At 48.0% G+C, this 21,162-nt stretch overlaps 1 protein-coding gene across 2 annotated transcripts in view; it reads left to right on the forward strand.

Annotated features, from left to right (window-relative positions):
• The window catches only part of PARP1 (poly(ADP-ribose) polymerase 1), a 65,297-nt gene that overhangs the window by 12,480 nt on the left and 31,655 nt on the right, over positions 1-21,162 (forward strand). Inside the window, exon 2 of one of the 2 annotated variants that reach the window (XM_056357370.1) lies at positions 14,084-14,238. In XM_056357370.1, coding sequence (XP_056213345.1) covers positions 14,221-14,238 — 18 coding nt within the window. In that variant the 5' untranslated portion in view covers positions 14,084-14,220. Of the gene's footprint in view, positions 1-14,083; positions 14,239-19,139; positions 19,330-21,162 lie in introns of those variants that run through there. The other variant, XM_056357369.1, reaches the window with a different exon arrangement.

Below are 21,162 nucleotides of genomic sequence, written 5' to 3' on the forward strand. Positions count from 1 at the left end.
AGTGCTTTGAAAAATCCCTGCAGTCGGTGGGTGGCTGTGGGGGAGGGAGTGATTGATGCAAAATGTCCCCTCTCCCCAGGAGATCTTTCTCCCCCACACCCATAATCCTACTACTTTGTACTTACATAACATTGTCATCTCATATAGCGCATATGCAATTGATTTGTCACCAGAAGAAAGTTCAACCAGAAGTTGGATCAAGGGACTGAGAGTTGGGGGTCCTGACTTCTGCAGCTGGCTTTGGTTTTCTTCTTTGCAAAAGAGATCCTACTGAGTGGGCAAGGCAAAAAGCAGCTGATGTGAAATGAAGTTTATGTTGGAGAAATGTTTTGAGATCCCTTGATGGAACTCACTAATTTATTAATGGAATCTTCTCTAATAATCAAATTTCTTTCAATTAACTAATGAGACTCCCTTGTGAGGGTACAGTATGCCATTCAGCAAGCAAAATAAAACCCCTGACCTTCAGAGAGCTCTCCTAGGTGTGCAGAGTGAGGCAGTGCTGGAGTTCTAAAGGGTGGCAGGACCAGAGCTCTGCTGGTGCTGCACACTGCTGTATTGCACCAGGGCCTGGTAGCCTGCAGCAGGTGGGATGGGCTTGTAAAGGGTGGGTATTTTTAGGGAGAAAGAATTAGGCAATATGAAAAAAACAGGTCCCATCTGGGAGGAAACACTGAGTGATGCTTAACATCTGTATGTGCATGATGCATGTCTGTTATTTTAATGGGTCAAGGAAGCTGATCCATCTGCCCCCTAAAACACATGTCAATGCTGGGACACTTTTCTTGGGCTCCATCAGCAGCCTTATGAAGCACAGGGGACCACAGCCCCAAACTGGACTGGAGAGAGTTTTATTCAGCCCCAAAACACCATAGATGTTCCTGTAATCTTGGCTAAAGGGGGCTAAGGAAGCTGGTCAGCCGAACACATTTATAAAAAGTTTTGCATCTGTGTAGCAGCAATGGGAGTGTTAAATTACGGGCACCAGTGCCACATGGCTGGGTTATGACCAGATAAGGAGAGGCTGTTAACTCTGCTAGAGCATGTAAGGGACAGTAGGGGAGGGAGAGAGTGTGTGCAGAGTCTCTGTGCAACAGGTCAGGACTGGGAAGGCAGAATTAATATTGCCTGCTCTACAGTTCCAGTGTAAATTACTCTCTTGAGCTTTAATATTTAGCTCTTTGTATTTCTGTATATTAAATCTGGATAAGCAGTTCCTGAGACAGGAACAGATATTGTATTCCTGCAGCACCCAGGTTGGGTAGCTGTTGTATTCAGCTAGCAGCAACAAGTATCATTAGGTTTAACTGGTGATCAATATGTCATTTCAACTAATGGGAGAAAATTTGCCACATAAGAATGTATTGGGTTTGCTCAGAGCAACACAAGGGCTGGAAGTATTCCAGAACCCTTGGAACAAGCAGACGCTGCTGCTAGGCCAGGCTTACCTTCATGGTGTGAAAGAGGGATGGATGTGACTGTGACACTGGAGCTCAGCCTCAGTGCAGGGGCAGGTGGGAGCTGTCAGTCCCTGGCTCCCAAACCTCTTCTGCTACTGCTCAGGAAACTTGCTTGTTAGCTTTCTGACTTCCTTCAATTGTTGGGGTTTCTTTCTTTGAAATACATGCTATTCATCTGCCCTATAGAGAAGCAGATATAGTTAGCCTATCGCTGTTAGAAACATGATGCCTCTACAAATTTAGCCTGTTTTTTAGCAGAAATTCCTCTCCAGCAAGGCTCCCTGCTTTGTCAGAGCCATTCTTCCTCCTGATCTTGCATGCAAGGCATGCACTGCACGTGGTCCTCATGGCGGGATCTCTGGGAGGGCAGCTACATGCCAGCTGGCCACAGTCACAGCACTGTGAGTGCATCCTTTTCTCCAAAAGCTCGGGCACAATGTCACTGTGTGACTTTGTAGCAAGTGTGTCATATCATCACATCCAGTATGAGCTTTAGTGAGTGTGGTTGATTTCTCATTTTAGGCTCATGAACAGCACCCTTTTTCTTCCTTTCCCTCCATCCCCTACAGAACCTTGGATCTGGTCTTTATTTATAAGACAGCATCTTTTCAAATTTCTTTATTTGTCCCATGGATATGAGTGCCTAGCTGGAACTTGCACTGGATAGAATGCGAAGAATTTCTTTCTTCGTTCATGTAGCATATGTTTTGTAAATTCTTTCTTTTCCCCTAAAGATTTACTCTCTAGTTAGATGTTGGATTGTGATATCCTATTTACAAATACATCTGGAAGAAGCAATGAAGGCAAGAAAACATCAGATTAGGGGATAAAAGGGAAAAGGGAAAATAAAAAAAAAAAGCAGAAAAAAAAAAAGCAATACGTATAATTATTTGTAAAGGACACGCTGTTCCTTTGGGCCACCAAGGTATGTTGGTCTGACTGGAACTTTTGCTTTTTGCCTGGTCCCACTAAGCACTTTCCATGTACCTTTGTGAACTAGCACATGCTGGAGGAAGCAACTGTTATCCATTGCTTCACGGGAAGAATCCAGAGGTGGTTACACCCTGCTGCCTTGCTGGCCCCTATCTGTACTTCTGAAAGGCAGCAAAACAAAATTAGATCTAGTTGAACAGGACAGAGCATAGCCTCGGGGGTCTAGTATATTTTGATAAGTGTGTCTCTTTGGCTGCCACATCCGAGCAGCTGAGGTTAACATACATGCTTCCACTGACAGCTCCTCGTGTTGGGCTTGCAGGACCCACTCTTCAGGGACAGTTCTGGCACATGGGTCACCTGTGGTGCTGGGCCCAATTTGCTGCTCTTCATAGCACAGCAGAAGCTGTATTTCCATCCCAACATGTGCCGATTCAAAGAGAAACAAAAAAATACTGTGATATAGTTGTAGGTTAGCAAAAGGGCTATCAGTGTATCTACACTCCCCTGCAGTGGGTAGACACATTTGCACCTCTTATGTCTCCAGTCCTATTCTGGCTGAACTGTCTTAAATATTCTGTGAGCTGTGCATTCTTCCTCCGCTTTCCACATTCATAAATTCAAAGCACAGCTGGGCTAAGACAAAATGTTTGACTTAAGAGTAACTTCAGAAATGGGATTCAGTACTGTAACACAGCTACATCATGGGTCTGTGTTTAAAAGCACAGCACTTGCGCTTTTTGCATGAGTTCTCTCATCCTGAGTAGAAGAAACCAGCTGTTTTCAAAAGCTTCCTGCTAATGTTGAGTGAAAATCATGTCCTCCCAACATTTAAAACATTTCTACCCAAAAATACACCAGTGATCTTTTTATTTCAGATTAGAAATGAAGGCATTGTTTAGAAAATTGGTTTTGTAGCAGGCTACCTTCTAAAATCCAAAGAAATTCCACATATTTATTAAATATTATTATAAGCAAAATGTCCCAAGCTGTCACGCACTAAAATGGTAGTCATTGGTATGTCACAGTCATTTTCCAACACTTGCTGCTGTTCTTCATTAGCAGGTATCAACAGCAATCAGCATGTCATTTTGTGGCTTCAGACCACCAGGCTTGCACACCAAAGGAACCAGAAGGTTCCTGCCTAATAAGAAGTAACATTTTTTTTCTCTTCAACCCAATAGTCAGAGATATGCCCTTAAACTGGACTCGAAATGTGCAGAGCTGCAAAGAAGAAACCACAGACGCAAGGTACTGGGTTGCTACTGCGGCCATGGTTTTAGACCTTGTAGCTTAGCTGCTTCTGAGCTGTGGGACCCACAAGTAGTGTGACGTGTTGGAGGAAATCCCGTCCAGGGACAAGGCAGACCCGCTCACTCTCGTAGCACACACAGGTGGCAGCCCTCTGCTGAAGTCATACCAAAGCAGTATTTTTAACATGACTTGAAAGAACTGCCAGCTCTTCTGCTGATGAAAATAAGGCTATTTTTAGCAATTAGCAGTATTCAAATGTTCTTTTCATGATTTGCATAGCCAGCAAATGGTTTAGTAGATTACCAGAAAGGATTAGATATTCCTCTGGATAAAAGCAGTGGTTACCATTTTTAACACACAGATGGAAATCTTCACGCTTCACAGTGTCAACTGACCCTGAGGCAGGGTGGGGAAGGAATATAACCTTGCGGCATCCTGTTAACATTTATTTGCCCACTTTCTGAGAACTTGTCTATTCATCTGTCTTGCCTAGTTCATGATAGCGCTTTGCATTACTATAGCTTCTTTCAGCTCGTAGTCTCAGACCTTCCCCTGAAACATCATGGAGGTGGACGAGATATTCAGTAGGTGAGTGTGATCTGTTCCCATCTGGCAAATTGACTGTTGAATGTAGTCCTCGATAAAATCCACTAGAGCTTCCTGGTATGTGGCAGTCTGTGCCTTCCCATAAACTATACTGTGTTGTTGTTAATAACCAATTAATATTTCTAGGATTCACAAAAACACACTTGAGCGGAGTTCCCAGGGAGGCACAGGGCTGTAGTACTGGCTGTAGTCTCAGATTAACATAGCAGACTTTGATAACAAGGCTTGATGCTGCAGTGGCAGCCAGAGCCAGCTTTCTACTTGCAGTAGTCAAAGCTTTCTCCTGTTCCCATACGCAAAAGACAAAGGAAGGTTTTGATGCTAAATATCTGGCATTTTGCAGGTCAGGTTATTATTTAATTGGCTTTTCTAGAGGCACAAGCGTGTGTGTGTCTGTCTGCAGCAGAGCCTGCCATAGCCTGTGCCATGGGTTCGTCAGTGTGTGCTTTGGCATCTGGGGAAGATCTCCTGCTGTGAGAGTGGTGGCAGAGACAGCACCAGGGTGGCTTGCAGGCAGTTCTGAACACATGGTCATCTCTCAGAGCTCACTAGTTGTATTATATGTGGCACTTCACTAAAATTAACACTGGTTTCTTAAACAAGTCTGACATCAGCCATCAGGCTGCCATGGGGTGGCAGGAGATGGCTGTGATCTAGCTATTGCATAGACTGTCATGTAGTACGAACGGTGCCTCAGATGGCCCTGATTCTGCAAATATTTGAATGACTATTGCGCAAAGCGTATGCTTATGCTTTAAGTCTGCAGTCAAGGAGTTTAAGCCAGACACAAAATTAAACAAGTGTTCAACAGATCTGTTACAATTTTAACTCCTCAGTTTGCTTCAGAGGGCCTGGCATTCAGTATTGCAAAGCAATTTTAATGCCTCTTGCTTGATCTGTAAAGCTGGGGAATTACTCAGCTGGGGAAAATGCAAAACATTGGTTGCATGCAGTTGGCAGGTTTCCCTGACTTCTGGGCAGGAGCAAGTCGCAGGCCTGCCAGATTCAGTGTTTCTTTGAATGAAGCCATACAGGTGCTGGAGGTAGTAGGCACCGGAGGCAGCACTCCCATCAATCAGAGCCCTTCAGGAAGAACTTGGTGGAAAAAGCTCTTTTCAGACATAAAATGACCTATGCAATTGGATAGCAGAGCTACACCAAGACAAATCCTTTCCTATGTATGGCAGGGAAGGGAGGCATGGTTTGCCTTTTCTTCCTCTTGACAAGTGCATCTGTGAGTTGAGATTTTCTCTGCAAGCCAATATGGAAACTTTAATGCCTGACATTAAATATCCCTTTTTAAAACTGTACTGAACTGAAAAAAAAGTCAATTAGATCTTCTTGCAAAGGAAAGAAAAAAAGTATATTAGCTAAATCAGTGACATTTCCTTTTGATAGAAAGCTGATGTTTCCAAGAGTCTGAGATAAAGGCTAATAGGCAGTAATCAAAGAACACAGGAACCAGTCCTTATGCAATACCTCTCCCGTCTGTTCAGCACAAATCCATGTGATCTTTACCATTAAGCAATGGAATTTAGCTTCATCCCGCAAAAAAAAAAATATATATATATATATCTTGGAGCACATGAGAATTGTGCCAGGCCGTAAGCTTTCTGCCTGGGCTCACAGGCACATTTCCCCACAGTAAAGCTACATTCAGATACAGAGTTTGTTTTGGCCTACTGTAAAATTAGTCACTAGCCATAAATCTGGCGCTTGAGGAGGTACTGGAGCCTGAGCCCCAAACTCAATTTTGTCTCTAAGAGGTAGGGAAAGTGCCACTCTGCAGCCCAGCTCTGAATCTTAGGTTGTTCTTCATCCAGGATCCTCTTTGTCTTCTATGTTCCTATTCTGTTCCTTTTTATGCTCCTTCTAGTTCTCCTCTTACATACCTGCTGATATTTTTTTCTGCAGCATCTTATTTTTTCACTATTTCATATTGCCAATACTAAACCACCTGTTTCTAAGAGTCAAAGGTGACAATTTCTGACTCCAAAAAGCATTGCATCTAACGTAGGAGGAATGCTGTATTAGAACTGAGTCTTCTGGACAAGATTCACTAGATAGAGAATTCAAATCTCTTGTTTCGGTGCCAGCAGTGATGTTTTGGTTACACTTGTTATGTGCAAACAGGTAAAGCACAGAGCACAGTGTCTGGCACGGATGGGGGTCAGGTTCACAAAGTGAAGCTGCTTCTTGGGCTAAGTGGGCTCCATACCCCACTTGGATGCAAAGAAATGTTTGCAGTGTGCACCAGCTGCCCTCCTGTCTCACAGACAGTAAGCAGAGACCTGGGGGGTGGAGGGCTAATCACCAGCATCCTTAACCCCTTCAAGCCTGGCAGCCACCTCTTTTTCAGTCACAGACACTGTATTGGCACTTGTCTTTTCCAGTCAGACCTCAGCTGCTGCCCAGCAAATCAGGCTTTGAAAAATTGTCTGGTTGATTTAGTGCAGCAGTGTGTGCACAACAGAAGTTTCTCCCAGGACTGTGACTCGTTATGAAGTGGGTGCATATATCTTCCTCAGTTTGAATAGGTAAAGAGGAAGCAGACTTTACAGTGGTATCTGAAATGCAGAGAGGGTAGAGTCTTGTAACTGTGCACCAGCCACTGTGACTTGCAGCGGTGGGTACTGGTGAAACCAAACTTTTGGTGGGAAAGGATGAGAACAAAGATCCAAGCTCTAACATAACCGATCCCAGAGGTAGAAACAGCAGAGAGACAGTCATCCACACCCAGTAGAAAAGTGAGATTGGTCAGCTGTGAGGAACCAGAGGGAAATGCCCCGCGAGGGTCTTTCCTGGGCAACACATCTGCTTGTGCAGGGCCTGGGAGATGGCTGGCTCCCAGCCTTACCGTGTCTCCTGCTCCAAGATCTCTGTGCATGCTCTGAAGACCAGGGCAGGGGAGGCTAATTGTGCCTGCTAATAGCTACTTTGAACAAGCAAACACCAGGAGGTTTATTCTTTTCCTTTGGCTGCTTTGCTCATCCCAGTGCATGTTGCGCAGAGCCTCAGTGTCCTGTGCAGTAAGACTGTGTATTACAAAATACTTTCAGTGCAGAGTCTACCTTGTGAATCCAGCAGGATGTGATCCATCCAGCAGGATGCATGGGCTCTCCATGAGGAGCACCATGTTTTTCTCTGTGTGGAGCAGGTGCAGAAATCTAAGCCCAGAAAAGGCAGGAGCCAGGCAAGGGCTCAGGACACCTTCTCTGTGCTGCCAACTGTGAGCAGAGTGGGGTGACCCTGTGGTTTTTGAGGTTGCCTGATAAGGGAAAGCCCCCAGCTCAGGACTTTGTAGAACAGGACTGTGCCTGTTGCCCACAGTAAGCGTGTGGGCAGCTGGAGGGCTCTTGTGCCTGGAATTAAGGACTAGGGCAACACAACCCTCAAGAAAGGGAAGGACTTCAGCCTCCACTGCCTTCTGACTCAAAACCTCTTGGAGCCATCACCAGGCCACAGTCCTGGAGCCTCCCCTGCACAGAGAGATGGGGTTAAAATCCTGACTACAGCCATAGCTGCAGCCTACAGTAGGAATTCCTGAGCCTTATATGGTTGGGTTTCCTACTGTGAAGATTAGAGGAGCTCAAAAGGGCAGCAACATACTTTCTCCAAGTGTGGGGATTTTTTGTAGCTAGCTTTTTATAAGCAGAGACTTCTGCTGCTTGTAAAGCAAGCTAAAGGAACTGCCTTCAATGGGCTTTCCTCCTCACCTATGGATGAGATGTCCAAACAAGCATTTGTAAACCTGTGGAGTTGTATGAGCCAGTCCAGTTCCTTCAGGCACCGCTGCTCTGGTTGTGAGTTCAGGCAATTTCTGTTTTGAAGACCTGGTGGATTTTTTTCTAATCTTCTTTAGAGGAAACACTAATTAGCTTCAATCAAGAATAAAGAATCTGGTGCCTCATCGTCTGGCACTGCATGTTCTTTGATTGGAAAGAGATGAACCGGTGTTTGTGTCTTTCCTCCATGAAGAAAAGCTTGAGTGGGATTTGAAACCCAGAGTGAAAACAGGTTTTGCTGAGAAAGTCACTGCAAGTCAGAAAGCCATCCAGAATAGCTGAGGCCACCACAGAGGGAACTGAAGGGAGATGGTTGTGATTTCAGTCTCCCTTCAGAAAGCAGCCATGATATCACCTTTCTGAGTGTGCTTTCTGGTTTTTGCTATAGAAAAGGATGGGGTGAAGCACTTCGCACGAATCTTTATTAGACTCCACTACAATACAGATTCTGAGCTCGAAAACTGAGGCATCTGTGCTTGCATTCACTGAACTTGCTGGACATTTTGACATGTAATTTAGTGTGAAAAGGATCTCATACTCATTCCCTTTCTTAAAAATGGATCTTAAAAAATGATGAATAACCTCAGATTCCATTAAGCTCGATGTCTGTGCTCAGCTACTGTCAGGATTTGGTCCCTATGCTTGTGTGGAGTTTATGGCTCTCTCCTTGGTAACATGTCAAATGCCATGTTACTCCATTGGTTCTTCACCAGGAACACAAGAATTACTGCTCCTTTAAAGAAAATTTTTCCATGCACTGCTAATAGGCTTCATAAGAGTCACAGATTGGGGTGAGTGGAAGAGGGCCACTGCTAGCCTCTGCTCAAATGAAGTCCAGCAAGAGCAGGTTGCTCGGGACCTCATCCAGTTGCGTTTTGAGTATCTCCAAGGATGGACATCCCACAGCCTCCCTGGGTACCTGTTCCAGTGCTTCATCACACTTAGGATAATCCTTTTTCCCTGCTATCAAAGCCATAATCTCTTGTGTTTCAGATTGCCTCTATTGCCTTTCATCCTTGTGCTGTGCACCTCTCTGAAGGGTCTGGCTCCATCTTCTTTAAACACTCCCAAGTAAAATAATTAGGGACATGTTAAAAAAAAGGGGGCAGAGTTGCAGAATGTGTACCCAGACTGAGACTTCAAATATTACAACTCCAGGGGAATTAGTCTGAGCTACTGGTTCAGATAACCTTTAAGCGAGGAACAAAAACGTTCAAAAATCATGTTTGATCTGAGAGTCAAAAATTGTTCAGAGCCTTGCACAGATCTGTCACTAAGAAAAGCCAAAGGGAAAACCCCCTTCAACAAGTTTCCAAATAAATTGTCCAATTTTCTTTTGAAGAGCCTGTGAGTGCCCAAACACTTTGTGGTGGTCACATCCAAGATGGCCCTTTGTCCTTTCAGGTGGATTTGATATGTGCTGATCCCCTCAGGAATACAGATCCCCTCAAAACTGGTTGCGTAATGATTCAAAGCCAAAGACAGAGTAAAAGGCTGTAATACTGTCAGTGTATTCAGACTTCAAGGTCAGCTCTGAATTTGGCTCACTGCATTGGTCACCTGATGGCAATGGCAGCAATGTGGGATCATAGGTAACCTCTGTGAAACGGGAAGCCTTAAAGAACTGTAAGAAAGAGGTCTCTTGGGAACTGTCCCCTCAACTGTCTGAAGAGCTATAGAAACTCTCATCTGTTGAAGCTTACACTTTTGGGTGCTAGTGTCACCTCAATAGATAACTGTGTAATACAAAGTTATGGAGAAAATATGTGTTGGGCATCAGGCGTAAGAATCCAACAAGACATGTTAAGTGTATGTTTAACTCTAGACAGGCATATAAGACCCATGCACGTGAATGAGTTCAGAAACATTGCTGGGTCAGAACTAGGGAAGGCAGAAAGCTTTGCTAGCACCTTTTTTTTTTTTTTAACAGTGACATTTGAAAACTAGAGGATACATCAGTCTAAAGGTCTTAATTTTCCTTATAGCAGATAAAAAAGTACATGCCACTAACCACACAGGCACTGGAGAAAAAGTTCAGTGCCTCTTTTGGCAGCAGGGCTACAGTTCATCATCTGGTTTCAGTAATGGTACCGCAGCAGCAGCAGTACGGCCAGCAGAACTGCTGATATATAGCAATGGCATTGGCTGCTTCACCATGGCACCACCATCACCTGCCCTTGCGTGAGCTCTCTGCACCCATGTGCCAGGCACTGCAGACTGGCTGTGACCAGCACAACTGACACCAAACTTCCTCGGAGCAGCTCTGGGCTCGGTGTGCTTAACTGGACTGTGCAGTAGGAGCAACTGTGTGGGGCTGCTTCATGACAGGGTCCTTCCTGGCCAGGATTCTCTGACCTCGAAGGTGTCAGGTGGCCAAAACAGAGACGCGGTATGAAAGCTGCACTATATGAAAGCTGGTGTAAACCATAGTGCTGTTATTTTTAGGGTTTTTTTAACTTTGTCCTCGGAAGCATACGCTGTCATATACTGGCCTATTTTAGTTCCTGTGGATGTGACTAGAAATATGACGCATGATAACTAATTAAGACTAGTTGCAGAATGATTAAACTAAACAGTATTTTCCTTTGGGAGAACCATGAGCGTTTCATGCCCTAGATAATTGATTTCCATATGCTTTGCCTTGGCTAGGAAATGCAAATTCCTTGCTACATGTTCCCTGCTGGGTTTGGTCACTGAATTCTTGATGTTAGGAAAGGAGATAACAAAAGTTATCATATCCTATTCACTCCTACAGACTCAGTTCAGTGGGGGGTCTGAGCATTTTTCCCATCAGCAGTAATCATAATGGGTCTCACTTAATGAGCAGCCACTGAGATAAGCATGCACATGACAACAAATTAGCAAGTACATATGCAGCCCTCGAAAGAGGAAGACCATAGGGCTCCAGGATCTCTCACAGAGGTCATTGATTTGTTGGTCCTTTAATGAAACAGAGGATTACTGGCCTCAGCCTTGACACTGGTCCTTGCAACTGGCTGATCCTGTTAAAGAGACACTGTAAAGGAGGACCATGCTTTCCAAAAGCAGTTTCTGAAATGTAACTGTAGACCGTGCGATCAGACTGACACAGCAGAGGGGACATGACCTGAGGAGGCTGAGAATAGCAATGAGACCTCTGCCAAAGCTGACTCTGGGGCAGGCGGGAATAACTCCCTTATTCAGACAGAGCAAAAGCAGGGATAAAGCAAAGTACCTGTAAACAAGACCCGGTGAGCAAACTTGGAACCTTCTACTTTGAGAAATGCCAAAGCTGCTTTCTTTGCAGCCACAGCAGCCACTGTCACTGCATCAAGGCAGACAAGAGCTGCTTGTCTTCTGCATCACCCTCCACAGCACTGGATCGTAGCCAGCGGTGTTGCAGGAAGTCAGCACCATGGAAGCTCCCCATAGGTAATTGAAAGTTGATTGTATCCAAAATTAGCCACCAGCAGCTGAACATGTACTAAGCGTCATGAAGTGGGCACCTGGCCTCAGCTCATTTGCAGAAGGGATGTGTCCACTTCTGGGCACCAATGGCACAGCCAGCTCTGGCTGTCTGCAACCTCAGCAAAGAAGTGGATTGGTTCCCCTCCTACCCCTATCAAGAGGTCAGTATGCCCAGAAATAAGATGTGCTGATGGCAAAACTGGCCTTGTACTGCCCTCATGCAGTTTTTCTATGAGTGAAGAGAGGACTTCGGTTTCTAGGGCTGCTAATCCTCTGTAAAGTTCACATAGTAGCTGGAGAGATTGCTGCAGCTTTACTGAAAACTAACATCTTCCTCTGAAATGTGTTGCCTTTGGCTGGACTAATGTATTTATCAAGTCACTTGCATCATTGCTTTCTTTAATTTATGCCATATATTATCACTGTCCTATATGCTTTAGCTCTCTGATGTGCTTTATGTATTTTTTCTACAAACACAGTGCAAATGAAGTTAATCTGATTGCACCTGGCTTGCTCTAATTAGAGCAACACTGAAGCATGGGTACTCAGTGTTGACATTGTTCTCCCAGATCAGGAGAGCAGACATCAGGACTCCTGGGTTCTGCTTCCAGCCTTCCTTCTCTGTGTGATCACTGCAGAGTAAATTGTGTAAATGGGATTTCCAGAATTAGAACCCCGAATAAATGCAAGGCACCTAAATTAGTGGCTGAATATTTTGCAGATCCATGAATGCATCAGATGCCCTTAAAAAAGTTAATTTTTATTAGGACAAAGAAAGCAATTATCCTTTAAGCAACCCCCTAACAGTTGTTAGTCACAAAGGAAGATTAAGATTCCCTATCAGGAATACACAATTTAAAAGAAAACTGTCAAGATAAAATCCATACTTGGAGATATTTATTGACATGAACTTGTGTGACTGTAGTAGTCAGAACTGAGAAATACTTCAGAAAGCAAACTTGATTAGATAGATGGTCAGTGCTCCTTTTTGTGGCATTTTATACAAGCAGTTCACAGTTTTCTGAAACCAGCTGATGACAGAGGAGTTAGACTGGCTTTTTACCAAGTTATGACCCAGGCAGAAATCTTCTAAATGAGCGTAAGCAATGCTGAGCTCTTGGCTAAACCTGGGGGGGGATCCTGTAGATAGGAAGCATTTTACAAATTTTTGGCAACTGAGGAAAAAGAGCATAAAAAGTTTCTGGAACAAGACACGTTTGTGTCTGAAGGCAACTGAGAATGGAAGTGAGCCTGTAAGAGGAGCCATGAGGACAGGTCTGTCCAGTGTAACAGGAAACCCCCTCATCAAGAGGCAAGAGAGATAATTATGGGGCAGTGTAACCTCCACTGTCACCACTCATTTGTTGCACTTAATGAATTACTGGAATCAGTCGCATAGTGGGTGCTTAAAGACCTGAAAAAACATCCTACTGCTCACCTGGGCAGAACTACAGAGCATCTGAACAAACGCATGTCCGGCCGTTGCCTGACAGAGCCAGCGTGGGTACAAGCAAAGCAAAGTCAAGTCTGTCTCCAGCTGGGCTGAGAAAGCAAGGTCTCAACTGTTTGTGTCCATCAAAATCAGATGGGATTTAGATTTTCCATAATTTATAGGGAGGGACTAGCTGGGTCAGTAACTTGGCATGTTTCAATTCCATATGCAGTTTCACTGCTTTTTAACAGAATGCAGGATGCTGTAAGAAATTGCCGTTTCAAAGATGGATTTGTTTCAGAGGCAGGTGGTATCTGTGGAAGGGGCCTATTGACCTGTGCAGCCTGAATCCACCACAAAGCATGCACAAGACAGTGGAAATATAATTTTCTTCTGTAGCCTATATAGTGCAATACTGCTGAGGGTGTCACTGGCCACTCTGTCCCTTTTAGCCCTCTGGCTCTTCTTTTCTGCTTTTCTTTTTTCATTTTCAAGAACCCGGACTGGGACCCATATCCAGACTCTCTAGTTGGTATCTCGTACTGCCCAGTATGTGTTGTGGCAGCTGTGCTGGGCCAGAGGATGCCCATACTGCTGATACAGGTAGGGCAGATATCTGCCACCCCAGGCACGGGGTCATCTGCCATGGGGCCGGAGCAGCATGGTGCTGTAGTCACAAGTCACAGCTTGGTTTCAAGCCTACGTGGAGACAAGATGTATTTGAGATTAGAGCTCTGGATGGGGAAACTGACAGCCTCAACTAAACTCCTTTTCCATAATGCTAAAGCTTGGGACTGACACATACAGATCTGTGAACCTTACAACTCTCTCTCCTGGTTCCTGCTCTTGAATGTTTCCAGTGTTGCAGCTGGTGCTTCATTCTTTTGGCAGCAAAGGTTCTTGCCAGTGGCATCCATGCAGACAGGATGCTTAACAGCCACACTGCACCACATAGGGGAAAGATGGTGCTTGGGAACCCAGGTCAGGGAACAAGCTTCTGGGCAGCATCCACACAAAAAAGTAACAAAGTGGCCCAAGAAAGAGTTTGCCATAATTTTTCATGAACTGTGCCCAAGGCTGACCAAATGGCTGTGGGATTAGCCCACGATCTGGGAGACCCGAGATCTGCTTTTTGCTTGGATGTGATATATTATTCTTGTTGGCAGGTAGCAGAAATCAAGAACGGACTACAGGTGCCCATTCGGCAAGCGCTCATCCATCTGCAACTCACTGGACTGAGCAGTTCAAAGGAGGGCCCCATGCTGAGACTGAGGATCTTCTCTTCCAAAATGATGGTCTCCTCATGACCATCATTAATGAGGTATGGGCTTAATCTCCAAAGCTCAATGTTTTATGTCCCTTTTAACATTTGCAGTTAGGAGAACTCTAAATGCAGTATTACTTTGTCACAACATCTGCCTTTGGCTGTAGACCAATCGGTGGTTTAATTAACCTGCCATAAGAACAAATTTCCTTTTACCCTTTTTTAATTTCCCACTCTCTAATTTCATCAAATAGGCATCTGTGTCTTGGTTGCCACATGGGGACTGTAAAACAGGGATAATGGCGCAATCCTTCCTATATTGGGATAATGTCAGAGTGAATAACCTCAGAGCCTGGCAAGCAGCCAGATACTAACTATGGCAAGCACTAACTATGGCTGCACTCAGCTTCTGCCACTGACTTCAGACTCCAATCTTCCCCAGATTCAGGATATGTAATTCATGCCACTGTTACGTTACCACTGAATTTACTCCTCAGTTAAGCTCCCAGTCAGTCTGAAGTGCTGCTTCTGCTCTGTCACCCCCTCCTTCCTTGCCTCTTCCGACATCTATTTTTCCAGGCGTCTGGAAAGCTGAAAAAACAGGTTTATTTAAGGAAGCTTTCTGAAGAATGGAGAAACCATCAGAGCCGCTTCTCAGAGAGCTCTGTGCTGGTCTGTAATGCAGAGTTGCAGAGAAAGGCTCAGGTCTGGGCACCAAAACTTCACTTCTGCCCTGTGGGAACACTCTAAATTCAGTTTAACAGATTGCATATGTTAATTATCATCCAGGAGAGGGGAGCCATAGGAGGTTATTAAGCTATTCAAAACAGGTTTTGGAACCCTCAGACAGGAAGGTAAGCACTCTGATTTTCTTCAATGGAAAGAAAAGACAATACGACACCCAGTTAGATGTGGGATACATGATCTTGTATCCCTTTCCCATTGGCATAGTCTTACTGGTTTTGGTGAGATGATCGTTTACATAAGCAAGGAAGGCACAGCTGAGCCACAGCAGTAGTTGCCTGTAGCCCATTGCCTAAATGCAAACAGTGATACCAGCCATACTGATTATGTGCAGTGGCATGAAATAAGTGGATAATCAATATGGACAGGATAACCCAGCAGTGAACAGGTTTTTCTTGCAAAACTCTTGGAGCTGTCCAATATCAAACATCAAATAATATAAAACCTCCCCCAGCAACAATCCAGACTTGAGCAAGAACAGTTCTGACTCTCCTCCCTACAAGTGATAAGCAATAATGTTCCCTATGTATGTCCAACATTTTCTCACCCTTTCTGAGATGCTTAGCTGGGTAGAAATCTTATAGGAAGGTATCTCAAGTATGTGTTAGAAATGGAGCCCAAAGCAACACAGTCTGTAAGATTTAGTGCTCAGGGTACCGTCAGCACAATGTGAGGGGAAGCATTTGGTCCTGTGACACTGAAGAGATATCTTATGGCTTCCTGCTACCAGGAGTTTGACCTGCTTCCCTCTGGCTTTCAGAGGAATCTAATGCAAAATGGCCCGGAAAAGAAAAGACAATTCTCTGTGGTGCCCTGAAGTCACAAGCCAGGCACCTGAATGCTTGGCATTGAGTTTCACATCATGAGACACAACTGTCAGAGCTGGCGTTTCTTGGGTTGCTCTTTTCTTCTTTGCTGTTTTCTTGGGATTTGCCTCTAGAGATCAAAAATTACTGGGGGCATCCTAAAGATAAGTGAGATTCCTATATAATCACATGACTCCAGAAATAGAGTCTTTGAGAAAAATACCAAATGTCCTAACATTATGGGGAAACCTGCAAATTAGACCCTTGAATTATATCCCCTTCCTCACCTACGCTCCTGTCCATAGCACAGCAAGCTATGGGAGCCATGGTCGCATGTGTGATACATGTTTTTCCTGGCAAGCACCAGCAACCAGTCTGGCATCTCAGCATCAGTATTTGGAGATAAACAAACCTTATCTCTAAGCATCCTGGTACCGTAATCCATGATTTCTGCTCTGGTAACAGAGAGGAAAACCAAACCATTGGTCTCACATGTCTGTGCAGCACCTGTCGTCCAACAGGATCTCAAAAGTCAGCAGTCCACTGAGATGGGATTATTATTAGAAAGGGAGGTAGACAGCCTGCATGGGATCATAAAAAGCTTTCCCTCTTTAACTGCCCCTGCTCCTGCTGCAGCCTGTGGAAAAACCCAGCAGCCAAATACCAGGGCTCTTGAAATACCAGATTTACTTAAAGGGATGGTCCCCCAGGAAACTGGCCTTGCAGATGCCACTTCTCACAGCTGCTGCCAGAGCATTCTCTGTTTCATAACAAAACAGCATCCTCAGCACTGTTTGTGCTACTGAGGGGCCTGCATGAGCACTAACTCACTGGTCACCCACTGCAGAGGCAGAAGGAAGAGGGGAAGGGATGTGTTGTGATCCACATGTCACACCTGGGAAACAAAGATGCAGAGTGAGGCAGATCCGTTGAGATCAATGGATTCATGAAAGGGATTAATGTGATTTGGCAACTCTCACAACCACAAATCAAGATGACAGTTTGCCTACCGAGGAAATTACATTGCAGTAAAAAGAATCATAACAATGTAATTATTTTTGTACAGACATTCCCATTTCAAAGCAAGACTTACACTGGTTATAATCATACAAACTCCTGTACAAATTTTCAAAGTAAGGTTGAAAAGGCAAAGCACCCAGAGCTTTGAGCTTGGTCCTTCCAAGCAGCATGTTTGAGCTCATTCATACAGAAGGAACACCTATGCATTTCAAAAAGGAAAATTCACTCAACACCATTTTGTACAGTATTAATTCGTGATTTGCATTCACAACTGAAAAAAAAAAATAGGGTCAACTTTAAACAGCCATTTGTTAATTCACTTTCTTTGCTCGCTTTCACGCTTGCATGCCTGTGAATGTCTGTGTATGCTTCTGTAGACTACTACTTGATGTCTTACAGATCCTGTGCCGGTCCCTAGGCTGCAGGCTATGGAGCAGTGCTTTGCTATTTAGACAGGGCAGCCTTTGCTTAGAAGTGAAAATGGCCCCAGCTGGATGAAATACTAAGAAGAAGCCCTTTCTCTTTTGCTCAAAACCTATAAATAAATACCATATAAACAAAAGAGTATTTTCAGAGAAACTGGAAAAATTCTTGGAATAAAAATTCCCCCCAGGATGATGGCATGCAGGAAATCCCTAAGCCACAAATCTCGGGAGGCTGGAAAATGTTTGGGAGAGCAAGTACTGCTTGCTCGGCCTTTCTTATGTCAGCTCCTGGCAGACAGTCACTGGGAGAGGCAGGATCAAAGTTAAACAGGCCATTGACTTGACTCGGGACAAGTCTTGCAACTCAACCCTCGTTTGTGTGTAATCTGCTTTTCTCTTGGAAAACCTTAGTTGGAGCAGGGTGGCAGTAGGTTTGTTGAAATGGGTGAATGCAATGCCACACTTCACTGCTGTTCACCTTCAAATTGGGCAAAACCCCTAGCAGACACGTCAGGCAGTGAGGGGTGCAACCATCTCCAGCTCCTGGTCAGACCATCTAGATGAGCTCTCAGGGTGCAGGGGGGTGGGGGTATCTTTCGGTTTTCTCTAGTGTTGCACTGATCTGCCTCTGAACCACTCATGTCTGATTCAAGAACTCCTGTAAGAAGTAATTAGGAGCCAAGACCACACTGTATTGAGCATCAGTACGGAGCCGTGTGTACGCAGCACCATCTAGTGCTTTTACGGAGATGGTTTTTTTATTCCTCCTTCCCCAAATCTGGACTGATGTATTCAGGGCGCAGCCTTTCATCCCTGGCACACCGGGAGTCTGTAGGCTCTTGGAGGGCTCACTGTAAAGGGAAACGCTGCGTAGCTTTATAGCAAATGTGTGACAGCCTGAGAGATGGAAAGAGTACCAGACGAGAGGTGTGGTAACATCCCAGCCCGTACAGGTTTGCCGAGATGCCGGCATGCAGCTCCAACCGACACCTGTGAGTGTCCCAAGCCCACCCGGGACTGAACATCCAGCTTTAGTGGGACCCCAATTCGAGAATCACTATAAAACTAATGACAAATACTTAGCAAGGGTTCGGAATAACTTCGGTGCTCTCTTCCTTTCTCCAGTGAAGCTACAGAACCAATGCCCTCTGCTGATCCTAGAGGATACTACCTCCTGTAGGAGAAAAAAGCCAGGATCTGATTAGTCGAATTGCTCTTTTTTGCTTTCTTCAGCCTCCGTGCTATTATCCCGAGCCTGGGGGCGAGCTGACCTGAGGGACAGCTGCCAGGCACAGGTCCCCCCCGCCCTTTCTGCAGCAGGCGCCACCCGGGGAGCAGCGGCACCAGCGCGGCGGGACACGGGGACACAGGGACCCCGTCCCTGCCCACCGGCGGACCGGGTGGGTGCCCCCGGGGCCGGCTCCCGGGGCCGGCTCCCGGGGCCCACCTGCCGGGGCAGAACGCCGGGCGCTGCGTGTCCCGGGGGGTATTTACGCCCCTCCGCGGCAGCTGCCGGGGCGCTGCGGGCCGGGCCCGGGGCCGGCTGCGCTCCGCGTTTAACCGAAGGCCCTATTCCCCCGTGCGCGGCCGCCCCTGCAGCGGGACGGGATGGGCTCAGACCAGCGCTGCTGCAGCAGAGGCACCGCGAGCCGCCGGCTGCCTTCTCCCGAGGGCTTTCCGGGGGGGGACACAGCCTGTCCTCGGTGCGGGCCGGGAACCGGCGACCCCTCCCCGCCCGGGCCGCCGCGGGAGCGGGGACGGGGGCGGGGAGCCGAGGGAGCGCGCGGGGCCGGGCGCACCGCCACCACGTGATCCGCCGCCGCGCGCCGCCCCCCATTGATACACCGTACCAAACCGGAACGTTCCAGCCGCCGCCAGGCGTGCCGAATCGATGCCCGAGCGGCAGATCCGGCCGGCCGCTGAGACGGGGGTGGGCGCTCGGCGCTCGGCTAGCTCTCCCGCGGGCGGTGGCGGGGGGAGCGCGGAGTGGTGGGTGCGCGGCGCGGGGTGTCTCCGCGGCGGCGGTGGCAGCGATGGCGGAGCCGGCGGAGAAGCTGTACCGGGCGGAGTATGCCAAGAGCGGCCGCGCCTCCTGCAAGAAGTGCGGCGAGAGCATCGCCAAGGACTCGCTGCGCCTGGCCCTCATGGTGCAGGTACCGCGTGGCTGGGCCCAGGCTGGCAGCGGGGCGGGCTGGCCGCTCGGCTCCGCGGCGGCGGGGCCGGGACGGGGCTCCGCTCCCTGTGCCCGCCGCGGCGGGCCGGAGCTCCTCGGCCGTGCGTCTCTCCGCCGCCTCGGGGGCGAGCGCAGCCTATTTTTAGCAGCGGCGCTTTCGCCTGCCGCTCCCTACGGTCTGTGCAGCAGCGCCGGCGCCCGGAGCGCCCCAGCCCACAGCTCTTCGGGCCGCCCCCGGTCTCCCGCCCCACTGCGGGGCGGCCGGGTGGGCGCTGCTCCCCGCGGGGGCCGGCGCCGTCGGGCTGTACAGGCGTGCGGAGGCGAGACGGTGCAAAGTTCACCGCCAAGCGCCTTAGCGGAGGGGGCGGCCCGGGGGCGCGCACAGAGGCTCTTTGTTGTCATGGCGGGCAGGGAGCGGGGCAGCGGGGGGGGCGAGCTTGGTGGCTCAGCTTGTCTGTACCCTGGCAAGTGTCTGTCACCTGGGGTGTCTTGCGGCGGGGCAGGGGAATCTCCGTTTGGTGCCTGCTTTGCATACGAGACAGAAAATCCGAGCCCCGAGAGGCGCTGGGGGCCGCGGCCAGCCCAGCGGTTTCCCCGCCGCCCCCCCGCGGGCGGCACGCTGCGGCAGCTGGGGGTCTCGGAGCTGGCTGCCCGCTGCGGGCGCGACACGGAGTTGAACTGGTGGCGGAGGCATGTTTTGCTCTTAGCTGGCCTCAAATTATTTGCGTTTTGGGGTCGAGGCTTGCTCGGGTTCCTTTCAGAGGGAAGGGAAGAGCCCTTGGAGGGCGGGGGGCGCACAGACCCCACCGCCGCGGTGGCCGGCGTGGGACCCTGCCCTGCAGTGGGAGGGTGGGGAGGGAACGGGGCTGGCTGCAGGCAGGACAGGTGGAGCGGAGGCTTTGCTCGGGGTGGGAAGAGCTGTCTTCTTCCCAGGCTGTGGGCCTTCAACCAATCTCTAGCAGGAGAGATGGAAAGGCACCTGCATCGTGCGGGTGGTGCGGATGGGCAGCGGGCTGGACTGGATGTGCCTCGCTGTGTCTCGCGTAAGATAAACAAATGCATATGTGTTTATTTATGGAAAGCTGGCAAGGACGTGGGGTGTGAACGCTAGAGCAAAGCTCTGCAGATGGGTGCTGTGGCTCCCAGCCGCCTGAGGAGCAGTCCCTGGCGGCCGTGCCCTTGGGAGAGGCTGCGCCTGCAGCCGCCCCTCGCCCGGGCTGCCGCGGGGCTCGGCTCCCCGCAGGGGGTGCCTGGCTGCCGGGGCAGGTCTGGAGACAGGCGCTGGTGCCGTGGAAAGGAAATAACTGCCTCTGCTTTTGCTCCCCGGAGCCTCCGTCCCATAGGAAGGATGCTTAACTGTGCAGGCCGAGCTGGCGTGTGCTCGCACGTGTTCCCGTTGCCTTTCTCTTTTGTTTCTCCTGCTGCCCTCGGCAGCTCTCTGGAGGTGCCTGTTTTCCTTCCCCCCACCCAGCTCCGGCTGCTGCTTCTCCGGTTCCCTCACGTCCGTTACCCCTTCCTGCCTTCCCCAGCAGCTGAAGCTGGTGTGGGGCGGGTTGGCCTTCCCCCAGCACGGGGGCCTGTGGGACTGCAGCGTGCCTTACTTAGTTCAGGGACTGTCTTTGGTTTTGTAGGGTTGGGAGGGGAACAGCTGGGATCACGGCATCCTTCACGGAACCACTGCCTTTGAGCCAACCATCTCCCCAAAACTTCTGGTCTTTCACCAAATGCTTGTAGTTTTATTTTTTTTCCCCACAACCTCTTATATTTGCAGTCTTCTGCAAAGGGCTCCCCCTCCTCACTGCCAGTTTTTGTG

Source organism: Falco biarmicus, chromosome 12 (assembly GCF_023638135.1).
Source record: "Falco biarmicus isolate bFalBia1 chromosome 12, bFalBia1.pri, whole genome shotgun sequence".
Classification (NCBI taxonomy): Eukaryota; Metazoa; Chordata; class Aves; order Falconiformes; family Falconidae; genus Falco; species Falco biarmicus.